Source organism: Cebus imitator, unplaced genomic scaffold (assembly GCF_001604975.1).
Source record: "Cebus imitator isolate Cc_AM_T3 unplaced genomic scaffold, Cebus_imitator-1.0 Scaffold354, whole genome shotgun sequence".
NCBI lineage: Eukaryota > Metazoa > Chordata > Mammalia > Primates > Cebidae > Cebus > Cebus imitator.
Genome location: NW_016107669.1, coordinates 554,217 through 579,395, shown reverse-complemented (window position 1 = coordinate 579,395; position 25,179 = coordinate 554,217). Strand labels below are relative to the sequence as shown.

At 40.2% G+C, this 25,179-nt stretch overlaps 1 protein-coding gene and 1 non-coding gene across 3 annotated transcripts in view; one reads left to right on the top strand and one right to left on the bottom strand.

Moving 5' to 3' along the window:
• Positions 1 to 17,205: 17,205 nt before the first annotated feature.
• LOC119467946 lies at positions 17,206 to 17,312 on the bottom strand. Its single transcript, XR_005196574.1, has one exon. It is a non-coding gene; the product is annotated as a U6 spliceosomal RNA (small nuclear RNA).
• A 6,473-nt stretch (positions 17,313 to 23,785) lies between these two features.
• Positions 23,786 to 25,179, top strand: part of DCBLD2 (discoidin, CUB and LCCL domain containing 2) — a 98,650-nt gene continuing 97,256 nt past the window's right edge. Inside the window, exon 1 of one of the 2 annotated variants that reach the window (XM_017506356.2) lies at positions 23,786 to 24,354. In XM_017506356.2, coding sequence (XP_017361845.1) covers positions 24,147 to 24,354 — 208 coding nt within the window. In that variant the 5' untranslated portion in view covers positions 23,786 to 24,146. The remainder of the gene's footprint in view (positions 24,355 to 25,179) is intronic. The other variant, XM_017506358.2, reaches the window with a different exon arrangement.

Below are 25,179 nucleotides of genomic sequence, written 5' to 3'. Positions count from 1 at the left end.
AGTGACTTGATGTCTCTATGCGCCATTCTTCATCTATGAAATAAGATTCAAATGAACTAACGTATGTAAATCTCATAGAAGAGTGAATAGTGGGCACTAGACAAGTGTTTCCGGCTTTTATTCTGTGTTCAGCTGTTTTCCCCATCATTGTATCTCCTCCAGACTAGGATACTATGCTCTCCATGCAGTAACCCAAGCCATTGATAAAAAGGCAAACAGAATTCCTCTCAGATTTCCCTTTAAGTTTGAGTTCCAAGAGCAGAATAGACATTTGCCGAGCTTTCTGTCTGAAATGTTGGAAGAAGCTCCTTCACACAGTCATAGTGGGGTCTATAGAGACAGCAGCACAACAGATGTAGCCATGAGAGGAATGCAGATTATCCTCCTCATCCTCCCAAATTGTCCATAACCTAAATTGCATTTGAAAGTACCTGTGGGTTCTGAGTGGGGCTCTGGGAGAGTGCGCTGGAGAGAAAGCAAGATGATATGCCTAATTAGGGCTGTGCAGTCTGGACAAGGAGTGCATGTCAGTAAGACTCAGGGTAGATAGCACACCACTGAAGTGTGGATTTGGATTTATTTGAGTCTTTGCAGGTTGTAGAGGCAGGGGTGGAGCATGAGTTAGGTTGCCGTGCACACACCATACCATTGCCAATTACAGGTGATTACAGCAGGAGTACTGTAATCACCAATGGCAAACACCAGAACAGAAGGATCACTTCTAGATCAAAAGGCAGCAGAGATCAAGACCTAAAAGCAGCCCTCTCTCTCCCCAGTGATGTCTTGAGGCAGTTCTGTTACAGACCCTCCCAATTACATTTTTTGTATGCCTCAGCTTTTCCAAGCTGCTGTGATTCCGTAAAATGTATACACTGCTAACTAAAAACCTTTCACATACACACTCTCGCTTTCCCTCCCCTCCTTCTTTTCATATGGTAGCTCTTTTATTCTCTTACCACTACGAAAGGGTTTGGGACACTCATACAATTAGCTCAGAGAGAAAAGCCACTTATTTCAGTACTGTAGATGAGGTAAAGTACTCGAATACATCATGATATCCAGTTATGCTAAAATGTTTTTAAAACACGAAGCAGCTCATTTAAGCATTCACTAAGATGTGTCTTTTGTTAATGCCGTGTAAACCGCTGGCTTTCAAACTTTGGGGGCTATTTGGATTTTCTTGGTTGCAAATAACAAAAAACCTTATTCAAGTTTATTTAAATAAGAACATTTATCAGCTCACAGGAGAGGAAGTCCAGACATAGTCCAGGCTTCAACAAGAGAACTAGAAGATTCTAGCTCTTTTCCTCTCTTTGCTCTTCCATCCACAGTGTCGGATTCCTCATCTCATGATTGTAAGCTGGTTTTCAGGCTGGGCCACATGCTTCCTCAGACATGTGTATTTGGAGGAAGGGCAGCTTTTCTCACTCAAGGGTGAGGGGGAAAATCCGGGTAATGGGTACATCAGGTTTATTCTTCTTTCCAAATTTGAAAAGCATGGGGTTACCCTTAGATCAAGTATACTCCCCCAAAACTGACATTAATTTTCAAAAATATGTTGCTGCCATACCATGGGAGAGCCATGAAATGAGTATTGGGGAGTTAACTACCAGAGCCAGAAGAATCAGACACTTTTTTTGTTTTGTTTTGTTTTTGAGAGAGTCTCACTCTGTTGTCCAGGCTGGAGTGCAGTGGTGCAATCTCGGCTTGAATCTGAAACAAAGCAATAGAATCTGTTACCAGAAAATGCAAATATGTACCAAATTTAGCACTCAATTTCAGGAGATTCAAATAGCCTCCTAAAGCACACTTACAGCTCCCACAGGAATCTATGAACTTCAAGGCTATAAACCAACAAGGCTGTAAAGTGACCCATGGGCACAATAATTCTAACAGTATGCTTTTGTTTTTACTCTAGTTCCAGAATTGCCACAAGTCTCCTTTTGAGCCTCAGAGAAGCAAGACCATCACGTATAGGCCAGGTTGTTGTGTGATCTTAAGCTGATAATTTGTAATCAGCTGCTGATGTCTCCTCAGCAAGCCCCAGCTTCATTCTTTCTGCTTCCTGTCTGCGTGCTCTTCTTTCAGCTCTCCACACTCTTCACAGGCCGCCACATATACAGACCCATCAGTTTTCAGGTATCAAAACATTCCGGATTCTAAAGTGCAGATTTATTCAGTGTTTACTATGGAGTAGGCTTGTCAGTAGATATTTCGCCGACATTAAATTGCTAAATCTTGACAACAACTTCACAGGGAAAGGGACATTTACCTTGTTTTAAGATGAGGAAGTCTCTCTACACAGATGTTAGTTACCAAAAGGCAGAATTGGGATTTTAACCAAGACCTGCCTGATTCTAGATTATAATGCTCTTTCCACAGCTTCACCACATGCCCAGACTTTCTGTGTTCCCCTTATTTAGTTCTGTGTATTACAAAAAAGGTACCAACTTCCCAAAGAAGTTTCTGTCAATTACTTCTTACCATTTTAAAAATTTCAGATCTCACATTTATATAAAGCCATGGAAATATCAACTTTTGATACAGAGCTCATTCTTCAATTCACAATTGCTCTGTGGGAAGGAAGTATTTCGTCATTGTTTTTTAATTAATGCTTCTAAAAAAGGGAGATTTTTGTTTCATCTCATTTTTTTTCTTTTCCTCTATTGCTCCTGGGAATATCTTAATTTGACCCAATAATTGAAAATATTTTAGTATATGATTTTTAAGAAAAAGACACAATAGTTTCCTACCTTCTCTTTAGTTATCTAAACACGATCTGTTTTAGTGTCTCTTGAAAACAGTTCTCTAGTTTTTCTAATATAATTTATATAACTAATCATCTTCTCCACATTCCAGTCAGGGGAGTGGAATCACAGACAGCAACAATCTTCTACAATGCTGTGATAGTAATGAGAGACAGAGCTCTTTATTCAAAGCTGCTGGCTTAAAGTAAATTTAATCATAGTGTAGTCCTGTGATGTTGATAGCAAAATCAAATGCCTTCTCTTGGCATCAGAAAAATAGCTTGCTATTTATTACATGTATGCAAATACCACCTAGAAAAATTGAATATGGCACACATGTATGTAGGAATGAAATAGCAAACTGAAATTTTAGTGTTGTCACAGTCCTGGGACTCCACCTTAATAGTATGACGAAGTTACAGAGAAAAGTGGGGCTTTGTAGATAGATAGAAAATAGGTAGGGTAATATCAAAACAATTTAATAACTGATATGTCACAGGTCCTTATCAGATGCCAACCTCAGCCCCTGTGCAGGGGCCTAGAAGCCTCCAGCAATGCTACAGTTTGCCAGATTAGACGCTAGACAGTAAGGAGATCTGTAGAAGAGCCACAATGTTGAGGGCACACTCAGGGAAAACAGGACAATGACTACTTACTGAATGGAAATATTACAAAACTATAGTATCTGCCCTTACTGTAATTGTAGTTTACCTTCTGCATATACATTATACTCCCAAATTGCAATGTCTTCAAGTTTTACCTACTGTATATCAGTTGTAAGAAAAACGGTCAGAGATTAGAGGCCCCAAAGTCTGCAGAAAAGTCCTAGTTTATACCTGGTATTCCAGTGCTATTAGCAAGAGCTCCTTTTTAGAGACTCATGTTTGCTTTTTGTGTCATTATATTAAGATGACCATATATCTCAAAGTGTCCGATTGGACAATATATTATATAGTCACCCTAATACAAAAACACAAAGACAAAATATGGTTCTCCCTGAAGAGAAACTCATAGACAGGGGAAGACCTTGGCAACCAAAAGAAAAAAAAAAGGCAACGCAGAGACAATTTCCCTACTAATCCCCTAACAAAAACTGTGGGTACGTGAATGTTAGTGTTCAGCGTAATCTAGGGAGTCAAGGACACAGCTGAAGACAGCTCAAGATAAAGAGCTGCCAGTGAATCCCATTACCACGCTCCAGGAAAAGGAAGAGCCAGAGGAAAGACAGAAAACAGACGCAGGGAAACCTGGCAAAGAGATCCTTCAGCCACAATAAGCAAAACAGAAGACAACCCAAAGAATGGACAAGGCTGCCTTGCAAGGCCATGGAGGTTGTGCACTACCCAGCAACAGAAATTTCATTCCTTCCATAGACTAGGATGTGAATGCCATTCCTTAAAATTTAACAGTGCATTAGCATACGTGGCTGTCTCAAGAGTAGCATTGTCTCAGCTTCCATGTGCCTGCATGTTGCCCTAATTTTTTATATACATTTTCTATTAATTAAATTTCTTTTCTGAAACGCATCTGTACAACAATCCAGATGATATGTTCAGGATTGTTATTGTGAGTTATGTGCAAACAATTCACAAAGTTCCCACATTTACCAGGTCACAGGCTCTGTCATTGCCTTGTATAATACTTTTGTGCTTGACAAGTGGGCAATTAAGGACTATTACATGTTATATAGTGGGCAAGGATAATCAAAGAGATTGCGATTATTAGAATCCTGATATCATTAAAGCAGACATTTTTTAAGTCACCATGGAAAATAAACATGTCCTAGGACATTCCAAACTCTTTCACAGATAGCAGGTACAAATAAAACGTTCACATTTACATTGTATTTCCAAATTTCGGTGTCTTCAACTTTTATCTTCCTTGCTGGAACTAAATGGAGAAATAAAATGTTTTTCTGACAGAAAGGTCAGAGGTGGTTGAATTGAAATGCAAATGAGGAATCAAAGTGACCTAAATCACACTTTGACAGTTGATAGGAGCTGAAAAAGTTAGCATAGTTTTCATGGTAGATAGTAATGCCTAAGATAATACTTTGCATGTGTCTACCTTCATGCCGTTGTCCATGTCATTTGCTTCCTTGATAGCGTCCTAACCTTGCAACTTACTAAAATCCTGTCCATTCTTCATGGCCTCCTCTATGAAGTTTTCTGGATCCTTCCAATAAAATGCAATGTCTTCATCCATTACATCTACACCTATTTCATGGTATGCACTGGACTCTACTTTGTATTATATGTACTTGGGTGCTTATATAATCATCTCTAATAAATTTCTTCAGGGAAGAGCCATGACTTATTCATGTTTATTTCCCATTATAGTACTGAAGACAATATGCTAGACATTTTAGAAATTGCTTAAGATTTATTTAATTAGAGAATAGAGAATAACAGTTGTACCATAAGTCCATACTCAGTAATGAAAGAGACTATTGTACCAACTCGTAACAAAGTATTTTCAATAAAAATTTCTTTTAAAGTCTCCTGCCACCTTTCACAAGAAATTCTGGACCCTTGTGGCTCTCTCTGTGGCTCTGGGGGGCTGGGGTTGGATTTTGTGTCCCTGAAGATGATAGACACTACCAGAAGGGTTACGTGTGTGCTTCCAGAGCAGGAGATTGACACAAAGGTGAAGATGGTAGCTTGCCATATCCAAAGCAATTATTGAGCCTACTTCCTAGAGTGAATAAGATTTGGGTGATACTATCTCCTCTGGAAGCTATCAATTACTGGGTGCTGTTGGAAGGTTTGGTCCAGCTTTCACAAGGCAGCGCAACACGGTGGGGGAGAGCTATAATTCCAGAGTCATCTATGTGGTTCCAAAAGCTCGGAAAATTAATACATCTCTGATCTTCAGAATTTAGCAACTGTCATGAAGTAAAAGCTATGTGGAGACCCCTAAAGTTGCCAGTTTTGTCATTCTGTCTCCATGTGACTGCTAAAAGCTCTGTTGGATTTTCCATCCTTAGGGTATTTTTTAAAGAAAGATCAGAGTCAGAAAATCCATTAAAGAAACTATTGTAACCTCCAGTGGTTTGGTTCCCATACACCTGCCTATGCCCACCAGGGACCTAAAATCTGGCCCATCCAGCATCCCTGTCCCCAGCTAAGCTGCATCACAGCCTCCACAAACAACACTCTAGGTCACTGGGGCACTCATAGGCACTACTGATGTTGATTACAGCCAAAGAAATCATAGAAATGTTACCACACTCACCCAGGACAAAAGCCAAATCATCCATCCCAACTGACACTATGGTTACACGTACAGGAAAAAGACTTTCCCTATGAAAGCTAATCATTAAAATTGGAAGAAGCGACTGTTGGCCAAATGTACAGATATCAACTTAGGGACACAAGAAGCATAAGAAAGCAAGGAAACATGAAACTTCCAAAGGATCACAATAATTCTCTATGACAGACCTCAAAGAAGAGGAAATCCATGAAGTGCCTGAAAACTAATTTAAAATAGTAGTCTTAAGGAAATCAATGAGATACATGAGAAAACAAATGGACCATTTAATAAAATCAGAAGAACGGCTCATGATCTGAATGAGAAATTCATCAAAGGGATGAACATCATTTAAAAGAACCAACAGAAATCTTAGAAGAGGTCATTTGAAATAACCCAGTCAAACATTTAAAAAAAAAAAAAAAGGTTAAAAAGAATGAAGAAATCCTACATGACATATAGGACACTAAAAAGTGAACAAATACTGCTAACCCTTGAACAATGCAGGGGTTAGGAACACCAAACCCCAGTGCAGTTAAAAATCCACATATAGCTTTTAACTCCCCGAAAACAACTACTAATAGCCAAATGTTGACGAGAAGCCTTGTCAATAATATAAGCAGTTGATTAACACATATTCTCTATGTTATATATATTATATACTATATTCTTATGATAATGTAAGCTAGAAGTGTTAAGAAAATTATAAGGAAGAGAAAATATATTTACATAGTTCTAATTATTGATGCCATAAGTTTAAGTCATCTGTTTATAAGATAAATTATCTCAAATGGCAGGCAACAGTGGCTACAGATTTCAACCTATAGTATGTATCAAGCAATTCAACTTTTTCTTACAATGATGTCATGACTTTTCTCTCCTTCTTAGAGGTACTTCCAGCATTACTAGCAGCACTTTATATGGGTTCCATGATGTTAATCAAGGTTAAGATAGTGTGCTAAGCACAATTTAAAAAAAAAATCAAGAACTGCAAGACATCACTTTTTTATTGTAATATGCAGTTTGCTGGAGAAATCAACTGTTCACAGTGAGATGATTAGCATCATGAAGAATTTTTAGTGGATATTCACAGCACTAGAGCTCACCGTAATAGCAAGAAGAGGTGGATATAAAAGTACTGCATTAGCACAGTATGTACTACAATTTTTTTTTTTTTTTTTTTGAGACGGAGTTTCACTCTTGTTACCCAGGCTGGAGTGCAATGGCGTGATCTCGGCTCACCGCAACCTCCGCCTCCTGGGTTCAGGCAATTCTCCTGCTTCAACCTCCTGAGTAGCTGGGATTACAGGCACGTGCCACCATGCCCACCTAATTTTTTGTATTTTTAGTAGAGACGGGGTTTCACCATGTTGACCAGGATGGTCTCCATCTCTTGACCTTGTGATCCACCCGCCTCGGCCTCCCAAAGTGCTGGGATTACAGGTGTGAGCCACTGCGCCCAGCCAATTTTTTTTTTTTTTTTTGAGACAGAGTCTTGCTCTGTTGCCAAGGCTAAAAAGTACAGTGGGCACTACCTACCTCAGCTCACTGCAACCTCTACCTCCTGGGTTCAAGCAATTCTCATGCCTCAGCCTCCAGGGTACCTGGAATTATAGGCATACACCGCCACACCGGGCTAATTTTTGTATTTTTTGTAGAGATAGGGTTTGGCCGTGCTGGCCAGGCTGGTCTTGAACTCCTGACCTCAAATGATCCGCCCATCTCACCCTCTACAATTAATTTTATGCAGTTAAAATTTTATTCTATATTGTTATGTTTTATTTTGTTTACAGTTCTCTCAACTATGAATGGCACCAGGTGTGATCTGCTAGTGTTTTTATTTTTTATTTTTATTAGTTTATTATTGTTATTTTTGAGACAGGGTCTCGCTCTGTTGCCCAGGTTGTAGTACAGCGGCACAATCTCAGCTCACTGGAATCTCTGCCTCCTGGGTTCAAGCAATTCTCGTGCCTCAGCCACCCACGTAACTGGGATTACAGGTGTGTGCTGCCATAACGGCTAATTTTATATTTTTTGTAGAGATGGGGGGCAGTATGGGTTGGGGACTTTGCTGTGTTAACCAGGCTGGTGTCAAGCTCCTGATCTCAAGTGATCCACCCATCTCAACCTCCCAAATGCTGGAATTACAGGTGTGAGCCATCACATCTGGCCCTGTAAGTGTTTATATGTAGAAGTTTTAATAAAGTATTACTCATTATAAAACATTTGTATGTGTTTTATAGTGATAAATGATAAAAGGTTAGGGATATCATGAGTACATAAAATATATGTAGATACTAGTCTATATTATCATTTACCACCATAAAATATACATGAAATATTGTAATAAGTTACATTTTATTAAAACTTCCACATACAAACACAGGTTATACCTGCTGGTACATTTTTAAAAAGGAAATGAAAAATTTGTTGAAAAAATGAAAACATAAATACAACACACAAAAACTTATGGAACACAGCAAAAGCAATGCTAAGAAGAAAGTTTATAGCAATAAATGCCTACACTCAAAAAGTACAAAGATTTCAAATAGAAATTAGCTTTCTTTTTAAAATGCAAACGGGGTCTTCAGACTGCAGGAATACAGGATGGAAGTATCCATTGATCAAGCCTGGCACACCAGGACTCATGGCAGGCTCAAGACAAAAATTAAGCAGTGTGAATAGTACTGGTATGCAGAATGTTCTGGAATATCAGTGAAATTTCAGAACAACCTATTTTTTAAGCACACACTGTGGCCTGGTCTTTGAAATCATGAAAGAAGGATGGAAAAAGGGTCTTATGGTTTAATATATAGATATTTATTGATTTGTCTCCCAGCCTCACTTTCAGTTCTGATTCAAATTCTAGCCCCTCTGCCTGATATGCCCTCAACTTACAAAACGATAGCCCTTGTCCTTATTGACACACACCTTTTTAATTCTTCTGATGTCACTTTAACATCATTTTTGGGGCAGGAAGGGGAAATAAACATTTGTTGTTAATCCCCATATTTATCTAGAAATTAATGTCTCAGATTCTTCAAGGCTTGGGAGACTACATTAGGTGAAGTTGAAGGATGCAGACAAATTCTCTAAATACAAAATTCAACCCCACATAAACTCCAGGACCTGGGCTTGTATGTCTTTCAAAATATTCAAGACTGGAATTTTTAAATGAAATGTTAGAAAATGTAAGAGATAAAATGAGTATTCACTAACATCGTTTTCAAAACAGCCATTTGTACCAAATGACAATTTTATGATCAAGAAATGCACTTTTATTAGGTATTTTCCTTGTTGCCTGTTGGTAGCAACCTTTGGAAAGAACCTTGATTGATGCAAGCAAAAAAATCCGAACACAACAGAGGGGCAGTGTGGTCAAGCAGAAGAAAGTCAATGTGCTCACGTAAGACAGGCCTGGAGTCTCAACTCAGTTGAGACCTAGCCTACTCACTAATCCAGTGTGCCCACGGTTGTGAATAATTATACTCGCCTCACTGAAGTGTCATGAGACATCAATAATACATGTGGGGGAAGTGCCCACCCAAGGTTGATGCTAATTTTGAATCCCATTCACCTCTTCAAGCCAGGGTTGCTGAGCAAGGGGATGACCCCGTATTAGAGTGGATGATTCTTCATAGCAACTCATCTGGGTTACCAACAGCCTTCTGAGAAATCCTGAGAAAACTGTGTGCGACTAATTCCTGCGATGAGCATCCCGTACCCACTGTGACAAGTGACTTGCTTGCTCAAGACAGAGGAGCCCAATCAAGCAAGCATCATGTTTGACCTGTTGCCGGAGTTTAGACACTATCTGCAGCCTGGCTCGCTCCCCATTGCTCCTTGTGGCTGTGAATCAACATTGTGACAGAGAGGGCACTGGGTCAGCTACATTCCATTAATGGATCAAAGAGTTTCATTTAGGTTCCTACAGCAAAGGAGAAGGAATATGGAGATTATGGAGCCTGGGATGGACAAAAGTTTAGTTGGTAGAAACAGACATATAGAATTTTTAAATGTAAATCTGACAAAGCCAAAGTCCCTGATGAATTTACACAACATGGTTGCCATAATTAAATCTTCCAACCAATTGGTTCTCAATATTTTTCCCACCACTATTCAAGGAGGTCACACGTTTCCATCAGGGGCTATCAGGACTTACAAAATTCCCATCAGGTGATTCTGTTGGTACTTACCATTCTCAGTAAAGCAGCTCACTTTACTCCACAGGCCAAAAACTTTAGCATAATAATTTTTTTCTTCTTTTTTTTTTAATTGCATTTTAGGTTTTGGGGTACATGTGAAGAACATGCAAGATTATTGTATAGGTACACGCATGGCAGTGTGGTTGCTGCCTTCCTCCCCATCACCTATATCTGACATTTCTCCTCATGATCTCTTTCCCCAACTCCCCACCCCCTGCTGTCCCTCCCCTATTTGCCCCCAACAGAACCCAGTATGTGATGCTCCCCTCTCTGTGTCCATGTGTTCTCATTATTCAACACCTGCCTATGAGTGAAAACATGCAGTGTTTGATTTTCTGTTGTGTCAGTTTGCTGAGAATGATGGTTTCCAGGTTCATCCATGTCCCTACAAAGGACATGAACTCATCGTTTTTGATGGCTGCATAGTATTCCATGGTGTATATGTGCCACATTTTCCCTGTCCAGTCTATCATCAGTGGGCATTTGGGTTGGTCCCAGGTCTTTGCTATGGTAAACAGTGCTGCAATGAACATTCATGTGCATGTGTCCTTACAGTAGAACGGTTATTACTGGGATATATACCCAGTAATGGGATTGCTGGGTCAAATGGAATTTCTATTTCTAGGTCCTTGAGGAATCGCCACACTGTCTTCCACAATGGTTAGTGTAATGATTTTAAAGCAACTTGTTTTTAATCAATTTGGAAACCTGATTTATAAAATTAACATTCATTATTCAGGATGTAGAATTTTGAGCTGATTTGCTTTTTTTTCCCAAAGACATTTTATATTCTCATGTATCCATAGTGGCAATTCATATGATATTCTCCAAAATACAGTTTCTTATTGTTTATTAGCTACATCAAGTCCATAAAGGCAATTTTAAAAAGAAGATATTTAGCAGCTACTCACTCTACCTTTCATTAATATTAGCTACCTCTGGTATTCATTGGTGTTGGAAAAATAAAGGTGAGGTTTATTTTACATAATAGAATAGAATGAAACCCACAATTATGAAAATAATCGTTAAGACCAGGAAAAAAATCTTGATAGATAAAGAAGCGCTTACACTGTTTACATGCATAATATATAAAAGTTGAGAAATAACTTTTAGAAGAGAAAATTGGATCACAGATGGGATTTGAGTGTAATATTTTAACGTATCTTCAAACACGGGTTATTCATTTCATTTTTTTTTTTCATTAGGGCACAGATGGTGTTAAATCCTTCATTCTGGGCCATGTATGATTTCTATGATTTTTCTACATTGATGGCTGCCGTAAGCATGCATGAATGGTTATGTGAGTTTGTTTACTTGGAGAGAATTTCAATTATACACAGTGTTGTAGTTATTATTAAAAAAAAATCTGTGGGCTAATTTAGCATACTTTTCTGGTGAGCATACTATTTTGTAGGTGATTTAATTATTTGTATGCATATATGATTAACAGTATCTAGAGTGAATATATTTATGGGTGAATATATTGATGTTGTGATAATGAAGTACTTTTAAAATATTAGTTATTTATTAATATCAGACTAATAGTAAATGACAAAAAAAACTAAAGTGACTCCTGTATTAACTTTCATCTGGAAATTCATTTTAGGGGAAAAAAGGCTTAATATTTCCAATCAAACAGCTAAACAAATAGATTTTGTCATTAGATGGGACTGTTAATAATTGAATGCCTTCCAAATTAGTCCCAAGTAAATAGGAAATCCATGAATTTTGTTACTGCATGCTTTTTGTGACTCAGTAATTTCCGATTTTTATGAAGGCCATGCTCTTACCCTCTATGTAGATCAACTAAGTAGTATAAGCAATGTCCATCAAACATGCTGATTATATTCACAAAACGAATCTACATATCTTCAGATCTACAAATTGGAACCAAGCATTGATTTATACAGATTACCAATAAATAATGCCAGATACGACGTTTAAAAAATAGTTCTTTTTAATTCAGCATTGTATAAGCACTAGGCATGTACAGTTCTTTACAATTAAAAGAAAAAATAGCTAAGTCAGGAAATTCTATTCTCCTTTGTTTCTCTGCTAGGAGTTATTTTTATCTGCAATCAATCCTTCAGAAAAATCTTTCACTTCTTCACTTTTGTGCAGTATGTTAACTAGGAATAAAATGATAGTGTATGTCAGTCAAATGTAATACTTATATTAAAACCTGATTATTAATTCAGAAGCTCATGGAAAGCCAGGTTAATCTGAATAATATATTATTTTTCTTAGTCCACAATCTATCATTTCACAAACCATGGCTAATAGAATGACAAAAATAAAAAGCTCTGTTTAAATGAAAATGCCTAATATATTCTGCATCTCATTTGTATCTTATTGCGTTAGGCAGGCTAATATGGCTAGTCTGTGAATGTGATACAAAGAAGATGATTCATTTCTCTGTTTTAAAAACCTTAAGTATTCCTGCTAAACAGTGAATTTCTGAAGGCTTGCTATTATTTAAAATATTGCTTACTAGTCCATTGACTTATTAAACAAATAATTTTAAGTTTAAAGGATTCAAAAAGAACATTAAAAGAAGAGATCTATGCATTAAAAAAAAATCCCAATTTCTATTTTTTTAATATTAAAAACATTCCTTTTAAATATATTTTTCCCAACTTTTATTTTGAGTTCAGGGGTATATGTGCAGGTTTGTTATACTGGTAAATGTGTGTCGTGGTGGTTTGCTGCACAGATAGTCCCAACACCTAGGTATTAAGCCCAGCATCTATTCTTCCTGATGTGCTCCGTCCTCCCATCTCCCACACTCCAACAGGCTCCAGAGGGTTTTGTTTCTCACTATGTGTCCATGTGTTCTCATCATTCAGCTCCCACTTGTAAGTGAGAACATGTAGTATTTGGTTTTCTTTTCCTGCATTAGTTTGCTCAGGATAATGGCTTCCAGCTCCATCCAAGTCCCTGAAAAGATCATGATCTTATTCCTTCTTATGGTTGCACAGTATTCCATGGTATATATGTACCACATTTTCTTTATCCAGTCTATCATTGATGGGCATTTAGGTTGATTACATGTCATTGCTATTATGAATAAAGCTGCAATGAACATATACACACATGTATCTTTATAACAATGATTTATATTCCTTTGAGATATACATCATTCTGTTATAGTGGATATACTGCCTATACTATAGGCAGTAATGAGATTGCTGGGTGAAGTGATATTTTTGCCTCTAGATCTTTGAGGAATCACTGCACTGTCTCCCACAATAGTGGAACTAATTTACACTCCCACCAACAGTGTAATAGTGATTTTTCTCCACAATCTCACCAGCATCTGTTGTTTCTTGACTTCTTAATGATAATCATTCTGGCGGGCATAAGATGGGATCTCATTATGGTTTTGATTTGCATTTCTCTAATGATCAGTGATGTTGAGCTTTTTTACATATGTTTGTTGGGCACATGCCTGTCTTTTGAGAAGGTCTGTTCATGTCCTTTGCCCACATTTTAATGAGCCTGTTTTTTTCTTGTAAATTTATTTAAGTACCTTGTCAATGCTGGATGTTAGACCTTTGTCAGATGGGTAGTCTGCAAAAATTTTCTCCCATTCTGTGGGTTGTCTGTTCACATTGATGATAGTTTCTTTTGCTGTGCAGAAGCTCTTTAGTTTAATTAGATCCCATTTGTCAATCTTTGCTTTTGTTGCAATTGCTTTTGGTGTTTTCTTTATTAAATCTTTGCCCATGCCTATGTCCTAAATGGTATTGCCTAAATTTTCTTCTAGGATTTTTATAATTTTGGGTTTTACAGTTACATCTTTAATCCATCTTGAGTTGATTTTCGTATATGGTGTAAGAAAGGGGTCCAGTTTCAATTATCTCGATGTGGTTATTCAGTTAATTCTTTTAGCTCCATTTGTTAAATAGGAAATCCTTTCCCTATTGCTTGTTTTTGTCAAGTTTATTAAAGATCAGCTGGTCGTAGGTGTGCAGTCATATTTCTGGGTTCTCTATTCTGTTCCATTGGTCTATGTGTCTGTTCTTGTACCAGTACCATGCTATTTTGTTACGGTAGTCTTATAGTTTTGCCAGGTAGCATGATGCCTCCAGCTTTGTTCTTTTGGTTTAGGATTGGCTTGGCTATTTGGTCTCTTTTTGGGTTCCATATGAACTTTAAAATAGTTTTTTTCTAATTCTGTGAAGAATCTCAATGATAGTTTAATGGGAATAGCATTGAATCTATAAATTGCTTTTGACAGTGTGGCCGTTTTCATATTGATTCTTCCTATCCATAAGCATGGAATGTTTTTCCATTTGTTTGTGTCATTTCTGATTTCTTTGAGCAGTGGTTTGTAATTCTCCTTGAAGAGGTCCTTCACATCCATTGTTAGCTGTATTCCTAAGTATTTTATTCTTTTTGTGGCAATTGTGAATGGAAGTTCATTCATGATTTGGCTCTTTGTTTGCGTGCTCGTGCATAAGAATGCTTGTGATTTTTGCACACTGATTTTGTATCCTGAGACTTTGCTGAAGTTGCTTATCAGCTTAAGAAGCTTGGCCTGGCGCAGTGGCTCACGCCTGTAATCCCAGCACGTTGGGAGGCCAAGGCGGGTGGATCACGAGGTCAAGAGATCGAGACCATCCTGGTCAACATGGTGAAACCCCGTCTCTACTAAAAATACAAAAAATCAGCTGGGCATGGTGGCGCATGCCTGTAGTCCCAGCTACTCGGGAGGCTGAGGCAGGAGAATTGCCTGAACCCAGGAGGCGGAGGTTGCGGTGAGCCGAGATCGCGCCATTGCACTCCAGCCTGGGTAACAAGAGCGAAACTCCGTCTCAAAAAAAAAAAAAAAAAAAAAAGAAGAAGAAGCTTTTGGGCTGAGACAATGGTGTTTTCTAGATATGGGATCATGTCACCTACAAACAGAGATAGTGTGACCTCCTCTCTTTCAAGTGAATACTCTTTATTTCTTTCTCTTGCCTGATTGCCCTGGCCAGAACTTCCAACACTATGTTAAACAGATGTGGTAAAAGAGGGCATCCTTGTTTTGCACCGGTTTTCAAGGGGAATGCTTCTAACTTTTGCCTATTCAGTAAGATATTGGCTGTGGGTTTGTCAATCATGGCTCTTATTATTTTGAGATATGCTCCTTCAATACCTAATTTATTGAGATTTTTTTTTTCAACATGAAGGGATGTTGAATTTTATTGAATCTATTTAATGCATCTCTTGAGATGATCATGTAGTTTTTGTCTTTAGTTCTGTTCGTGTGATAAATCGCATTTACTGATTTGTGTATGTTGAACCAACCTTGAATCCCTAGGATGGATGAAGCTGATTTGATCATGATGGATAAGCTTCTTGATGTGCTGCTGGATTCAGTTTGCCAGTATTTTATTGAGGCTTTTTGCACTGATGTTTATCAAGAACATTGGCCTGAAGATTTCTTTTTTGTTGTATCTCTGCCAGGTTTTGGTATCAGAATGCTGCTGGTGTCATAGAATGAGTTAGAAAGGAGTCCCTTCTTGTCAATTCTTTGAACTAGTTTCACTACAAATGGTACCAGTTCTTCTTTGTACCTCTCGGAGAATTTGGCTGTGAATCCATCTGTTCTTGGACTTTTTTTGGTTAGTAGGCTATTTATTACTGCCTCAAATTCAGGACTCATTATTGGTCTATCCAGAGGTTCAGTTTCTTCCTGGTTCAGTTATGGGGGTTGGGTATGTGTTCAGAAGTTCATCAGTTTCTTCCAGATTTTCTAGTTTACGTGCACAAAGGTGATAATATTATCTGATAGTTGTATTTCTGTGGGGCCATTGGTGATAGCCCCTTATCACTTCTGATAATGTTTATTTGAATCTTCTCTCTTTTTCTTATTAGTCTTGCTAGCGGTCTATCTATTTTATTAATTTTTTCAGAAAATCAGCTCTTGGATTTGCTGATTTCTTTGATGTGTTTTTTTGTCTCTACCTCCTTTGGTTCAGTTCTGATCTTGGTTATTTCTTGCCTTCTGCTAGCTTTGGGGTTTGTTTGCTCTTGGTTCTCTAGTTCCTTTAGTTGTAATGTTAGGTTGTTAACTTGACATCTTTCTAGCTTTTTGATGTGGGCAGTTAGTGCTATAAATTTTCCTTTTAACACTGCTTTCACTGTATCCCAGAGATTCTGATTCATTGTCTCTTTGTTCTCATTAGTTTCAAAGAACTTCTTGTTTTCTGCCTTAATTTCATTATTTACCCAAGAATCATTCAGGAGCAGGTTGTTCAATTTCCATGTAGTTGTGTGGTTTTGAGTGAATTTCTTTATCTTCAGTTCCAATTTGATTGCATGGTGGTCTGAGAGACTGTTATGATTTCAGGGTTTTTCATTTGCTGAGGGGTGTTTTACTTCTGATTATGTCGTCAACTTTAGAGTAAGTGCCATGTGGCAATGAGAAGAATACATATTCTGTTGGTTTTAGGTGGAGAGTTCTGTAGATATCAGGTCCACTTGACCCAGAACTGAGTTCAGGTCCTGAATATCTTTGCTAATTTTCTGTCTGGATGATCTGTCTAATATCGACAGTGGGGTGTTAAAGTCTTCCACTATTATTGTGTGGGAGTCTAAGTCTCTTTGAAGATCTCTAAGAACTTGCTTTATGAATTAGGGTGCTCCTGTATTGGGTGCATATATACTCAGGATAGTTAGCTCTTCTTGTTGAACACCTCACCTTCTTTGACTTTTTAAAAATCTTTGTTGGTTTAAAGTCTATTTTGTCAGAAACTGGGATTGCAACTAGTGCTTTTTTTCTGTTTTCCATTTGCTTGGTAAATTTTCCTCCATCCTTCATTTTGAGCCTATGTGTGTCTTTGCATGTGAGATAGATCTCTAAAAAACAACATACTGATGGGTCCTGGCTCTTTATGCAGCTTGCCATTCTGTATCTTTTCATCAGGGCATTTAGCCCATTTACATTTATGGTCAGTATTTTTATGTGTGGATTTGATATTGTCATGATGATGCTAGCTGGTTATTTTGCAGACTTGAAAAATATGAAAAGCTTCACAAATTTGTGTGTCATCCTTGTGCAGGGGCCATGCTAATCATCTCCACATTGTTCCAATCTTAGTATCTGTGCCAGCGAAGTGAGGACTCAATTTCAATTCTATTCTTTTTGTTCTTAGAAAATAAAAATTTTAATTATTATATTATTATTTGCTTATCCTAGTGTGAAAGATATCACTTGCCTGGATGATTCCAAATCCTCTAGCTTGCTATGGGCATCTGTTCAGACATCCTGACTTACATAGGGATAGAAACCTAGTTTTTTGTCAAGAGAGTGGGGAATGGTGTGGAGATTTAAGTTTCTCAAAACCTGTAGTTCTAGTACTCTTCTGCTTCCTCTGAATCCTTGATCCATGCTTTAATTTCACCACCTGCTGATGCTGCTCTTGTTTATGTGGAAATAGGCATGTCCCCCACTCACAGTGCCCAAGGTTTCCCCCAATCAAGGCTGTGATTGTAGTAAACTTAACAGAGAGTTTGGGAGGAAGGCAAGGGGAAAATTACAGTATAGCATAGACAGCAAACAGCTCGAAATTATTTATCAGATGTCCCTACTTTTCAAAGCATTTTTGCATTCAAATGACTGGGAAATTCTATTTCGTACTTCTCTGAAGCCCCCGCTTCCTCCCAAGTTGCCAACTAGCTTTATTTCCTCTGACCTTGCCCCACGTCCTCTCTGATAAGGTTATCCTGCCTGTTCCAAGGTTCTGCTCACTTCTTTACAGAATAAAACTGTAGCTATTCACCATTCATAAAGCCATTGCTGGGATGCAGCTGCGGGACCTGGGGGTTACTTTCTAAATCAAACACACCCTTTAAGGTGCATTGGTGTTCAGCAAAGACAATTATTTCCCAGAGACCAACTCTGTAGTTATCAGCTTTTGGTTCTCCCTCTTCGTTAGGTAGAAGCCTGGGAACTAAAGACTTAGAATTTGGCATGAGATGAAAGGGAGATGTGAATAATAAAAATTTGGAAGTATTATCGAACTTCAGATTTAGAATAGGATCCAACCATTTTCTGTTTTAGACAAGGAAACTGAGGCCTAGAGAGATTAGGAGCCTTGCTGGAGGTTATACAGCACTTTCAAGCAGAAACTGTATACAGGAGCCTGATCTATGTTTGTTTCCATGATCTCACAAAACTCACTTTCTCAGAAACCAAAGAGCATTTCAGCTCTGTACATTTAATTCTCAACTATGTTGCCAGCAAAAGTCCTACAGGAAAGGAAACAAGCATATAGCAGGGGAGGTCTGCAGGATACCTAAATCATATTATCTCAGGCATGCTAGCATGGTCACTATTCACATTTTAGTGCTATGTTAACCATTCATGTAGAATTAATTTCCTAATTTCCAGGCACAATAATAATGTTATGGAAGGCAGTTTTCACATGCTTTTACTAAAGTCCTTTGAAATCTCCATCAGAGATAAAATACTAGGCTCAAGCTTTCTTGTCATGAGCCATACAAAAATGAATTGGTTAATTTCCTAATGTTCCTAGAAAAAAAAAAAAGTGGGAGAGAGACTGGGGCAGGAGATGGAGAGAAAGAGAGCAAGATGGTTGCAGTAGATGACGATGCAAATGGAAACTGATAAAAGTTAGTTATATTACTTACATGTACAAACATGAATCTTATAAGTATTTAACATTATTGTCCATTGGCAGAAATTAAATACCTTCTATAATAATAAATTAGATTTCTGGCACTTTTGCCTTAAATTTGCTATAACAGATATCTTTTTAAAAGTTTATAAATGTTAAGAAAACATGAGTAGTAAACCTAAGAGAGTTGACTGAAATAAGTACCTGAAAAAAGCATACAAGATAGAGAAAAATGTATCCAAAACACTTCTGTTCCCAGAAAGGAAGAAAGAATCTTCAGTAGAATTCAGACATTTAGCAACAAAGTTGGCTGTAAACATTTTCCCAGTCAACAGGACAAAGAAAATGTTCCTGTGAGAACAGTAACCAGATCTTAGGGCTCTGGTCTTTGAAGTTTGAAGTATTTCCCCAGAAGTGCCACAATCTTCTTTCTCTCCTACCCCATTGGAAGATCACAAAAGTACATTCTTGTTCATTCCCTATTTTTGTTATCCTGCCAAAAATACACACTCACTGATAAAGCTCACCAGTGATTCATTACATACCATCATCCTTAGGTTTCCAGTATAAATGCCATTTTAAATGAGCCTCTTTTGTTTCATTCATGCTAACAGACATTTAATAGCCATGATGATACCAAATGATTCTCACCATATCATTCTACTAAAACCCAGATGTCTCTGTACAGACAGAAACAAAGGCACCAGCCCCCAGGTTCTTTTCTTCCATTTTTGTTTCCTTAGCAGTTGGCTGCGCTGGGATTCATTTGAACGTAGGAATAGTAGAGTGTAACTATTCTTTTTATATTTCCCCTTTTCTCTATAGATTAATTAAATTTTCTTTATTCTTCCACTCTTTAATGATTAAGAAACACAAAATAAAGAAATAAGAAAAGAAAAGAGAGAAAAAATAAAAAGAGAAGAAAGGTCTGGTGAATTAAAATTGAGCTTGAGGATCTATTTTTTACTTTTTATTTTTTGAGATAGATTCTCACTCCGTTGCTAGGCTGGAGTGTAGTGGCACAATCTCAGCTCACTGCAACCTCCGCCTCCTGGGTCCAAGCAATTTTCCTGCCTCAGCCTCCTGAGTAGCTGGGACTACAGGTGCACACCACCATGCCCAGCTAATTTTTGTAATTTTAGTAGAGATGGGGTTTCAGCATGTTGGCCAGGATGGTCTCGATCTCTTGACCTTGTGATCTACCTGCCTTAGCCTCCCAAAGTGCTGGGATTGCAGGTGTGAGCCACCACACCCGGCAGAGAATCTATTTTTATTTTTCAATATTTTAATGTAGAGTAAACAACCATAAATACATTGAAAGGATATACACTTTAATTCCTGGAATTTCATATCTAACTATTCCACATGATCCTTTCCTGAAATGTAAGTCTTCCTTAAATCCTACATCCAAAGAATTAATTCATTTGCCAGACAAAGAATGGATCACGACTGCTACAAGATCTGGTCTATGTCAATGAACTCATGTGCTACGAAGACACTGCTCAGTTTGGGTGTGCTCTGTTGGTTCCATACCTAAGGGATCCTCTAAAGCTCCTTTCATTTTGAAGCTCTGTAGAAAGAAGCAGGAACCTGGGCTTGCCTTGTGGAGGAATTTTAGCTTTTGGGGCCCTTTATGTACTACAATGATGGTTCTCTCCAAACCTGCCCACTTTGAGATTTCATTAGAATCCCCAGTTCTTCCGCTGGGTTATGCATCTGGGTTGTGTGGGTAAAACGGCCTTGGACAAGCATTGCTCTCATTGCCTCATAAGATGTCAATCCCCAAATAAACTAAGTCCCCGGAAGCAAGGATCATGACAAATTGTCTAGAGCAGCATGCAGAGAGTAAGAAAGCTAATATACGCTAGAATTCCACTTTACCCAGGCATTATGTTAGAAATGAAAGCCTGTTATATTCCTTTGGTGTGAGGTCCCAGGAGAAAGTTTTGGTCTTTTCATGCTGTATTAAAGGGTAGGGGTTGCTAGAGACCAAATTTTGCGTTTTCCAGAAAGTATCGGGTAACTGTGCTAGGTCTTAAGTGAATTGTTCGCCTCTGATACAGTTCTATGTAGTCAATAGAATGCCAGGCTAAGATTCATAATACCTTGCTCTGTTGCCACCCCTGTGACCTAAAGCTTCTTTCTCAATGGTCCGATGGAAAGAGTGATTCAGGCCGTCCACAGTGGCTCACATCTGTAATCCTAGCACTTTGGCAGGCCAAATCAGGCAGATCTCTTGAGGTTGGGAGTTCGAGACCAGCCTGACCAAAATGGAGAAACCCTGTCTCTACTAAAAATACAAAAAATTAGCTGGGTGTGGTGCTGCATGTCTGTAATCCCAGCTACTCGGAATGCTGAGGCAGGAGAATCACTTGAACCTGGGAGGCGGAGGTTGAGGTGAGCTGAGATTGTGCCATTGCACTCCAGCCTGGGCAACAAAAGCGAAACTCTGTCTCAAAAAAAAAAAGTGATTCAACACGAAATACTTTGTCTCAGACACTGTCTATTACTAGAAATCTTATTTCACAACTGACTGCTTGCCATATTAGCACATCATGTTGGATAGGTTCGGTCTGTCTTCTACTTCTTTATCCAATTCTCATTCTTGTACTCCTTACTATGGGAAAGATACTACCTTCTACCAGAAACCTGAAGACTTCCTCAACTCCTTATACCCCTCACGTAATCAGTCACTAAGTTTAAAAATATTCCACTAGTTGGTCCCCCCTTTCCAAGCTTACTGCTAATGCAGTAAAAACTCACCATCACTCCCTTTAACTGCAGACTGGCTCTCCCTGGCTTCCAGTCTTGTTCTTACCCCAGTGCATTCCTTACTCTACTGTCTGATTGGGATTTTTACAGTAAACACCTGATAATGGCCTTGTGCGGTGGCTCAGGCCCGTAATCTCAGCACTTAGGGAGGACCAGGCAGGCCGATCACCTGAGGTCAAGAGTTCAACACCAGCCTGACTAACATGGAGAAACCCCATCTCTACTAAAAATACAAAATTAGCCAGACATGGTGGTGCATGCCTGCAGTCCCAGCTATTTGGGAGGCTGAGGCAGGAGAATTGCTGGAACCTGGGAGGTGGAGCTTGCGGTGAGCCAAAATTGCACCATTGTACTCCAGCCTGGGCAATAAGAGTGAAGCTCCATTAAAAAAAATTAAAAATTAAAAAAAAATTGGATAATGTCATTCTTTCTTAGAACCCTTTAGTTAATTTTTCAGTGATACAAAATAAAATCTTGACTCTTACCCTGCCTTAGATTTTGTACCTCCTAACTTTTCTGGACTAGTCTCCAGTTCCTTCCATTACATCAGCAGTAGTCAATCCAGCTCCATCAACACCATTCACGCTTGAGCCTGTGATCCAGCCTATTTTGCCTCTGGCCTGAGATCATCTTTTTCACTTCAGTTTCTTATTCAAGACACTGGAGTTTCAAACTGTGATGGTTTTTTTCTGAACTCCTCTCACTGTGGTATTGTGGCACTAGTCCACACCTCTAACACAGCGCTAATAACAATAGGTTGGTTTACATGTCACCTTGTCCTCCAGAATGTAAGCTCTTCTCATTAAACTTTTTATGCCCAATGCCCACAATGGCTTAGACCATAGTAGGGTTTCTTGGGTATTTAATAAATGCTTATTGAATAAACTTGGTCAGGGATTACTGTATGAGAAATATGCAGGGGAGTTGAAAAATACGACCTCCAAAGTCCTTTCCAACTTAGATTTTCATTTGAGGATATCAGTACCTTCCATATTTTTGATTATCACATCTATGTATGACTTCCAGAGCCATAATTTCAAAGCACTCAATCTGAGCTTTAGACTAAAATATCCATCTGCCTGTTACATAGTTTCACTTATTATCTAAGTTGGCATCTCAAATTCAGCATGTCCAAAATTAACTTACTTTCCCACACAACTTGTTCCACCTTTCCAGTTTTTTGTTTTTGTTAATGACACCATTGTCCTTTTAGGGGCTGCTGTTAAAAACAACCTAGATAGCCACTCTTTTCTCTCTAAAATAAATCACTGCGTAGACCTCTGCATTTCTCTTTCCCAAAATTCTTTTTGTCGTTCCATAGGCTTACAGTGGCCATCAAATTGCTTGTGACTCTAATTAGCGCTTACTTCATTCTGACTCGCATGCTATATTTCCATCTCTGTTCCACATTTCAAGATTTCTGTAGTAATGTTTGCAGACAGATAGCAGGTGCTCAACAACTCCTTGAAGAATGGCTGAATGAAGGTTAGGACGTTAGGTTTAATTGCCTTTGGAGCACGGATCTTGTTTTATACTTTTTTGTGCCCCCTCCCTTTCCCTCCATAAAAAGAGAAAACAGGGAACACATATATTAAAAATCGAACATTGCATCTATTATTGTAACTGGGAGTTCTTGCAACAACTGGCAGCAGTTTCAACAAAACAAACCATGCTCTGCCATTAAAAAAAAAAAAAAAAAGTCCCTTAGACTCAGTTCCCAGCTAAAGCCATGAAGGATCCAGGTTTCCCACCCCTTCCAGTGGCCTGATGTGCGGCTGAGGAGCAAGGAGCGCGCTGGGCCTGCGAAGCAGGGTGCGCAGGATGGGGGACGTCCCGGAAGTCATTGACCACCTCGCGGCCGCCTCTGCGGGATCAGCTCGGGCTGCAGTCCCAACAATAAAAGGCGCTGGGGCAGGCGGGGGCCGCGGGCTCCGGGGCTTGGGGGCGGGACCCGGATTGGAGGAGGCGGGAGGGACGCCTCCAAAGGCCGAAGGGGATTGGCGGAGGCAGATAAGGGGCGGTGGCGGTCGAGGAGTGGGCAGGAGAGCTGTCGGGTCGACCCAGGAGTGAGCATGCTGATTGGGTTTCGCGGAAGGAGACGGACCAGAGCTGGCCGCGGGTTGGCCGAGGCGCCGAGGGGGCGTGGCCGGCGCGTGCGGGAGGAGCGCTAGGGACCTGTGGGCCCGCCTGCCACAGGAGCCAGAGCCGCGGGCGAGCGCGGCGAGCGGGGACCGGGCGAGGTGCGCGGCGCGGGAGGCGCGTCCCTCAGCTCCGCCGCGGCCGCCCTCCGCCGCTACGGCACTCCGCTTCCTTCCCTCCCCTCCCCTGCGCTCCGGCCCGGGGTCTCGGCGCGGGGAGCGGGGGGAAGGGACGAAGGAGGCGGGGGCGAAGCGAGGTGAGGGGCGGAAGGGTCCCGGCGCGGGGCGCGGCGCGCGCTGCCTCTCACTCTCCCGCTGCTGCGCGGTCTCCTGGTCGGGTGCCGCGGCCAGAGGCGCGCGGGGCTCCCGGGGCGCCCGCACTATGCAGGCGGACTGCCGGCCGCCGCGATGGCGAGCTGGGCGGTGGTGAGAGCCGGGCGCTGCCCGCGGTGTCCCCCAGTCCGGGCCGCGGCCGCCGCCCCCGCCTGGGCCGCGCTCCCCCTCTCCCGCTCCCTCCCTCCCTGCTCCTCCTCCTCCTCCTCCTCCTCCATGCCGCTGCTCCTGCTGCTCTTACTCGTCCTGCTCCTGCTGCTCGAGGACGCCGGAGCCCAGCAAGGTGAGTGGTCCCCGGGGACTGAGCGGCGCGGGGCGCCTCCCTCGGGGCGCCGGGTCTCGGCCCCCGGACGAATCTGCAGACGCTGCAGGGGAGGCGCGGTGCTCGCGTGGGTACTGGCTGGGTACTGGCAGCGTTGAGTTGCAGAGTTCGGCTCCTGGTCGTCCGTCCCCAAGTTGGCGCGGCTTTACTTTTTGGCAAGTCCGTTTATTTCTCCGAGAAGAGGGACGTGAGACCCTGCTATGAGATAGTGACCCCTAAAGTTAAGCCGTACGGATGGATGGACGCTGTAGGAAGGCAGGTTTATTAAACAGCATCTTAAAGCGATTAAAGGCAAGCGGTGGTAATGATCACCCTTTGTGAAAGAGCTCGAGTTCTGAAGCGAATAGTTTCTGCCTATCCCTGAGTCTTGGATTCAGAACGTGTTCTTTACAATCCATCATTGAGGCTGGTGGTCTGGACTGCCTGGGTCAAACACTGGATCTGACCCAACGCTGCGCTAATTTGCCCAAATGAAGCGTTCCACCTTAAAAAGGTAACCCTTTCTAGGAAGTGAGAAAACTTTTTTTCCACCTACACATCTTGAAAAACCTATTCCAGAACAAGCAAAACGTGTTTATTAAATAATTATAATGGAAAGAGAGTACGGGGCTGATTTCTTTTCCCCTTTAGTACTATTTTCCGGTAGTGTACCACAATTTTCGAATCAGTTTGGAATCAGTTTTTGAACAGACTTTTCCGTTGCATTTTCCATTTGATTGTAGTGGGAAGAATAAGGATTGGATTATTACATATTGCTAAAAAGAGGTTTTTTTTTTTTTTTTTTTT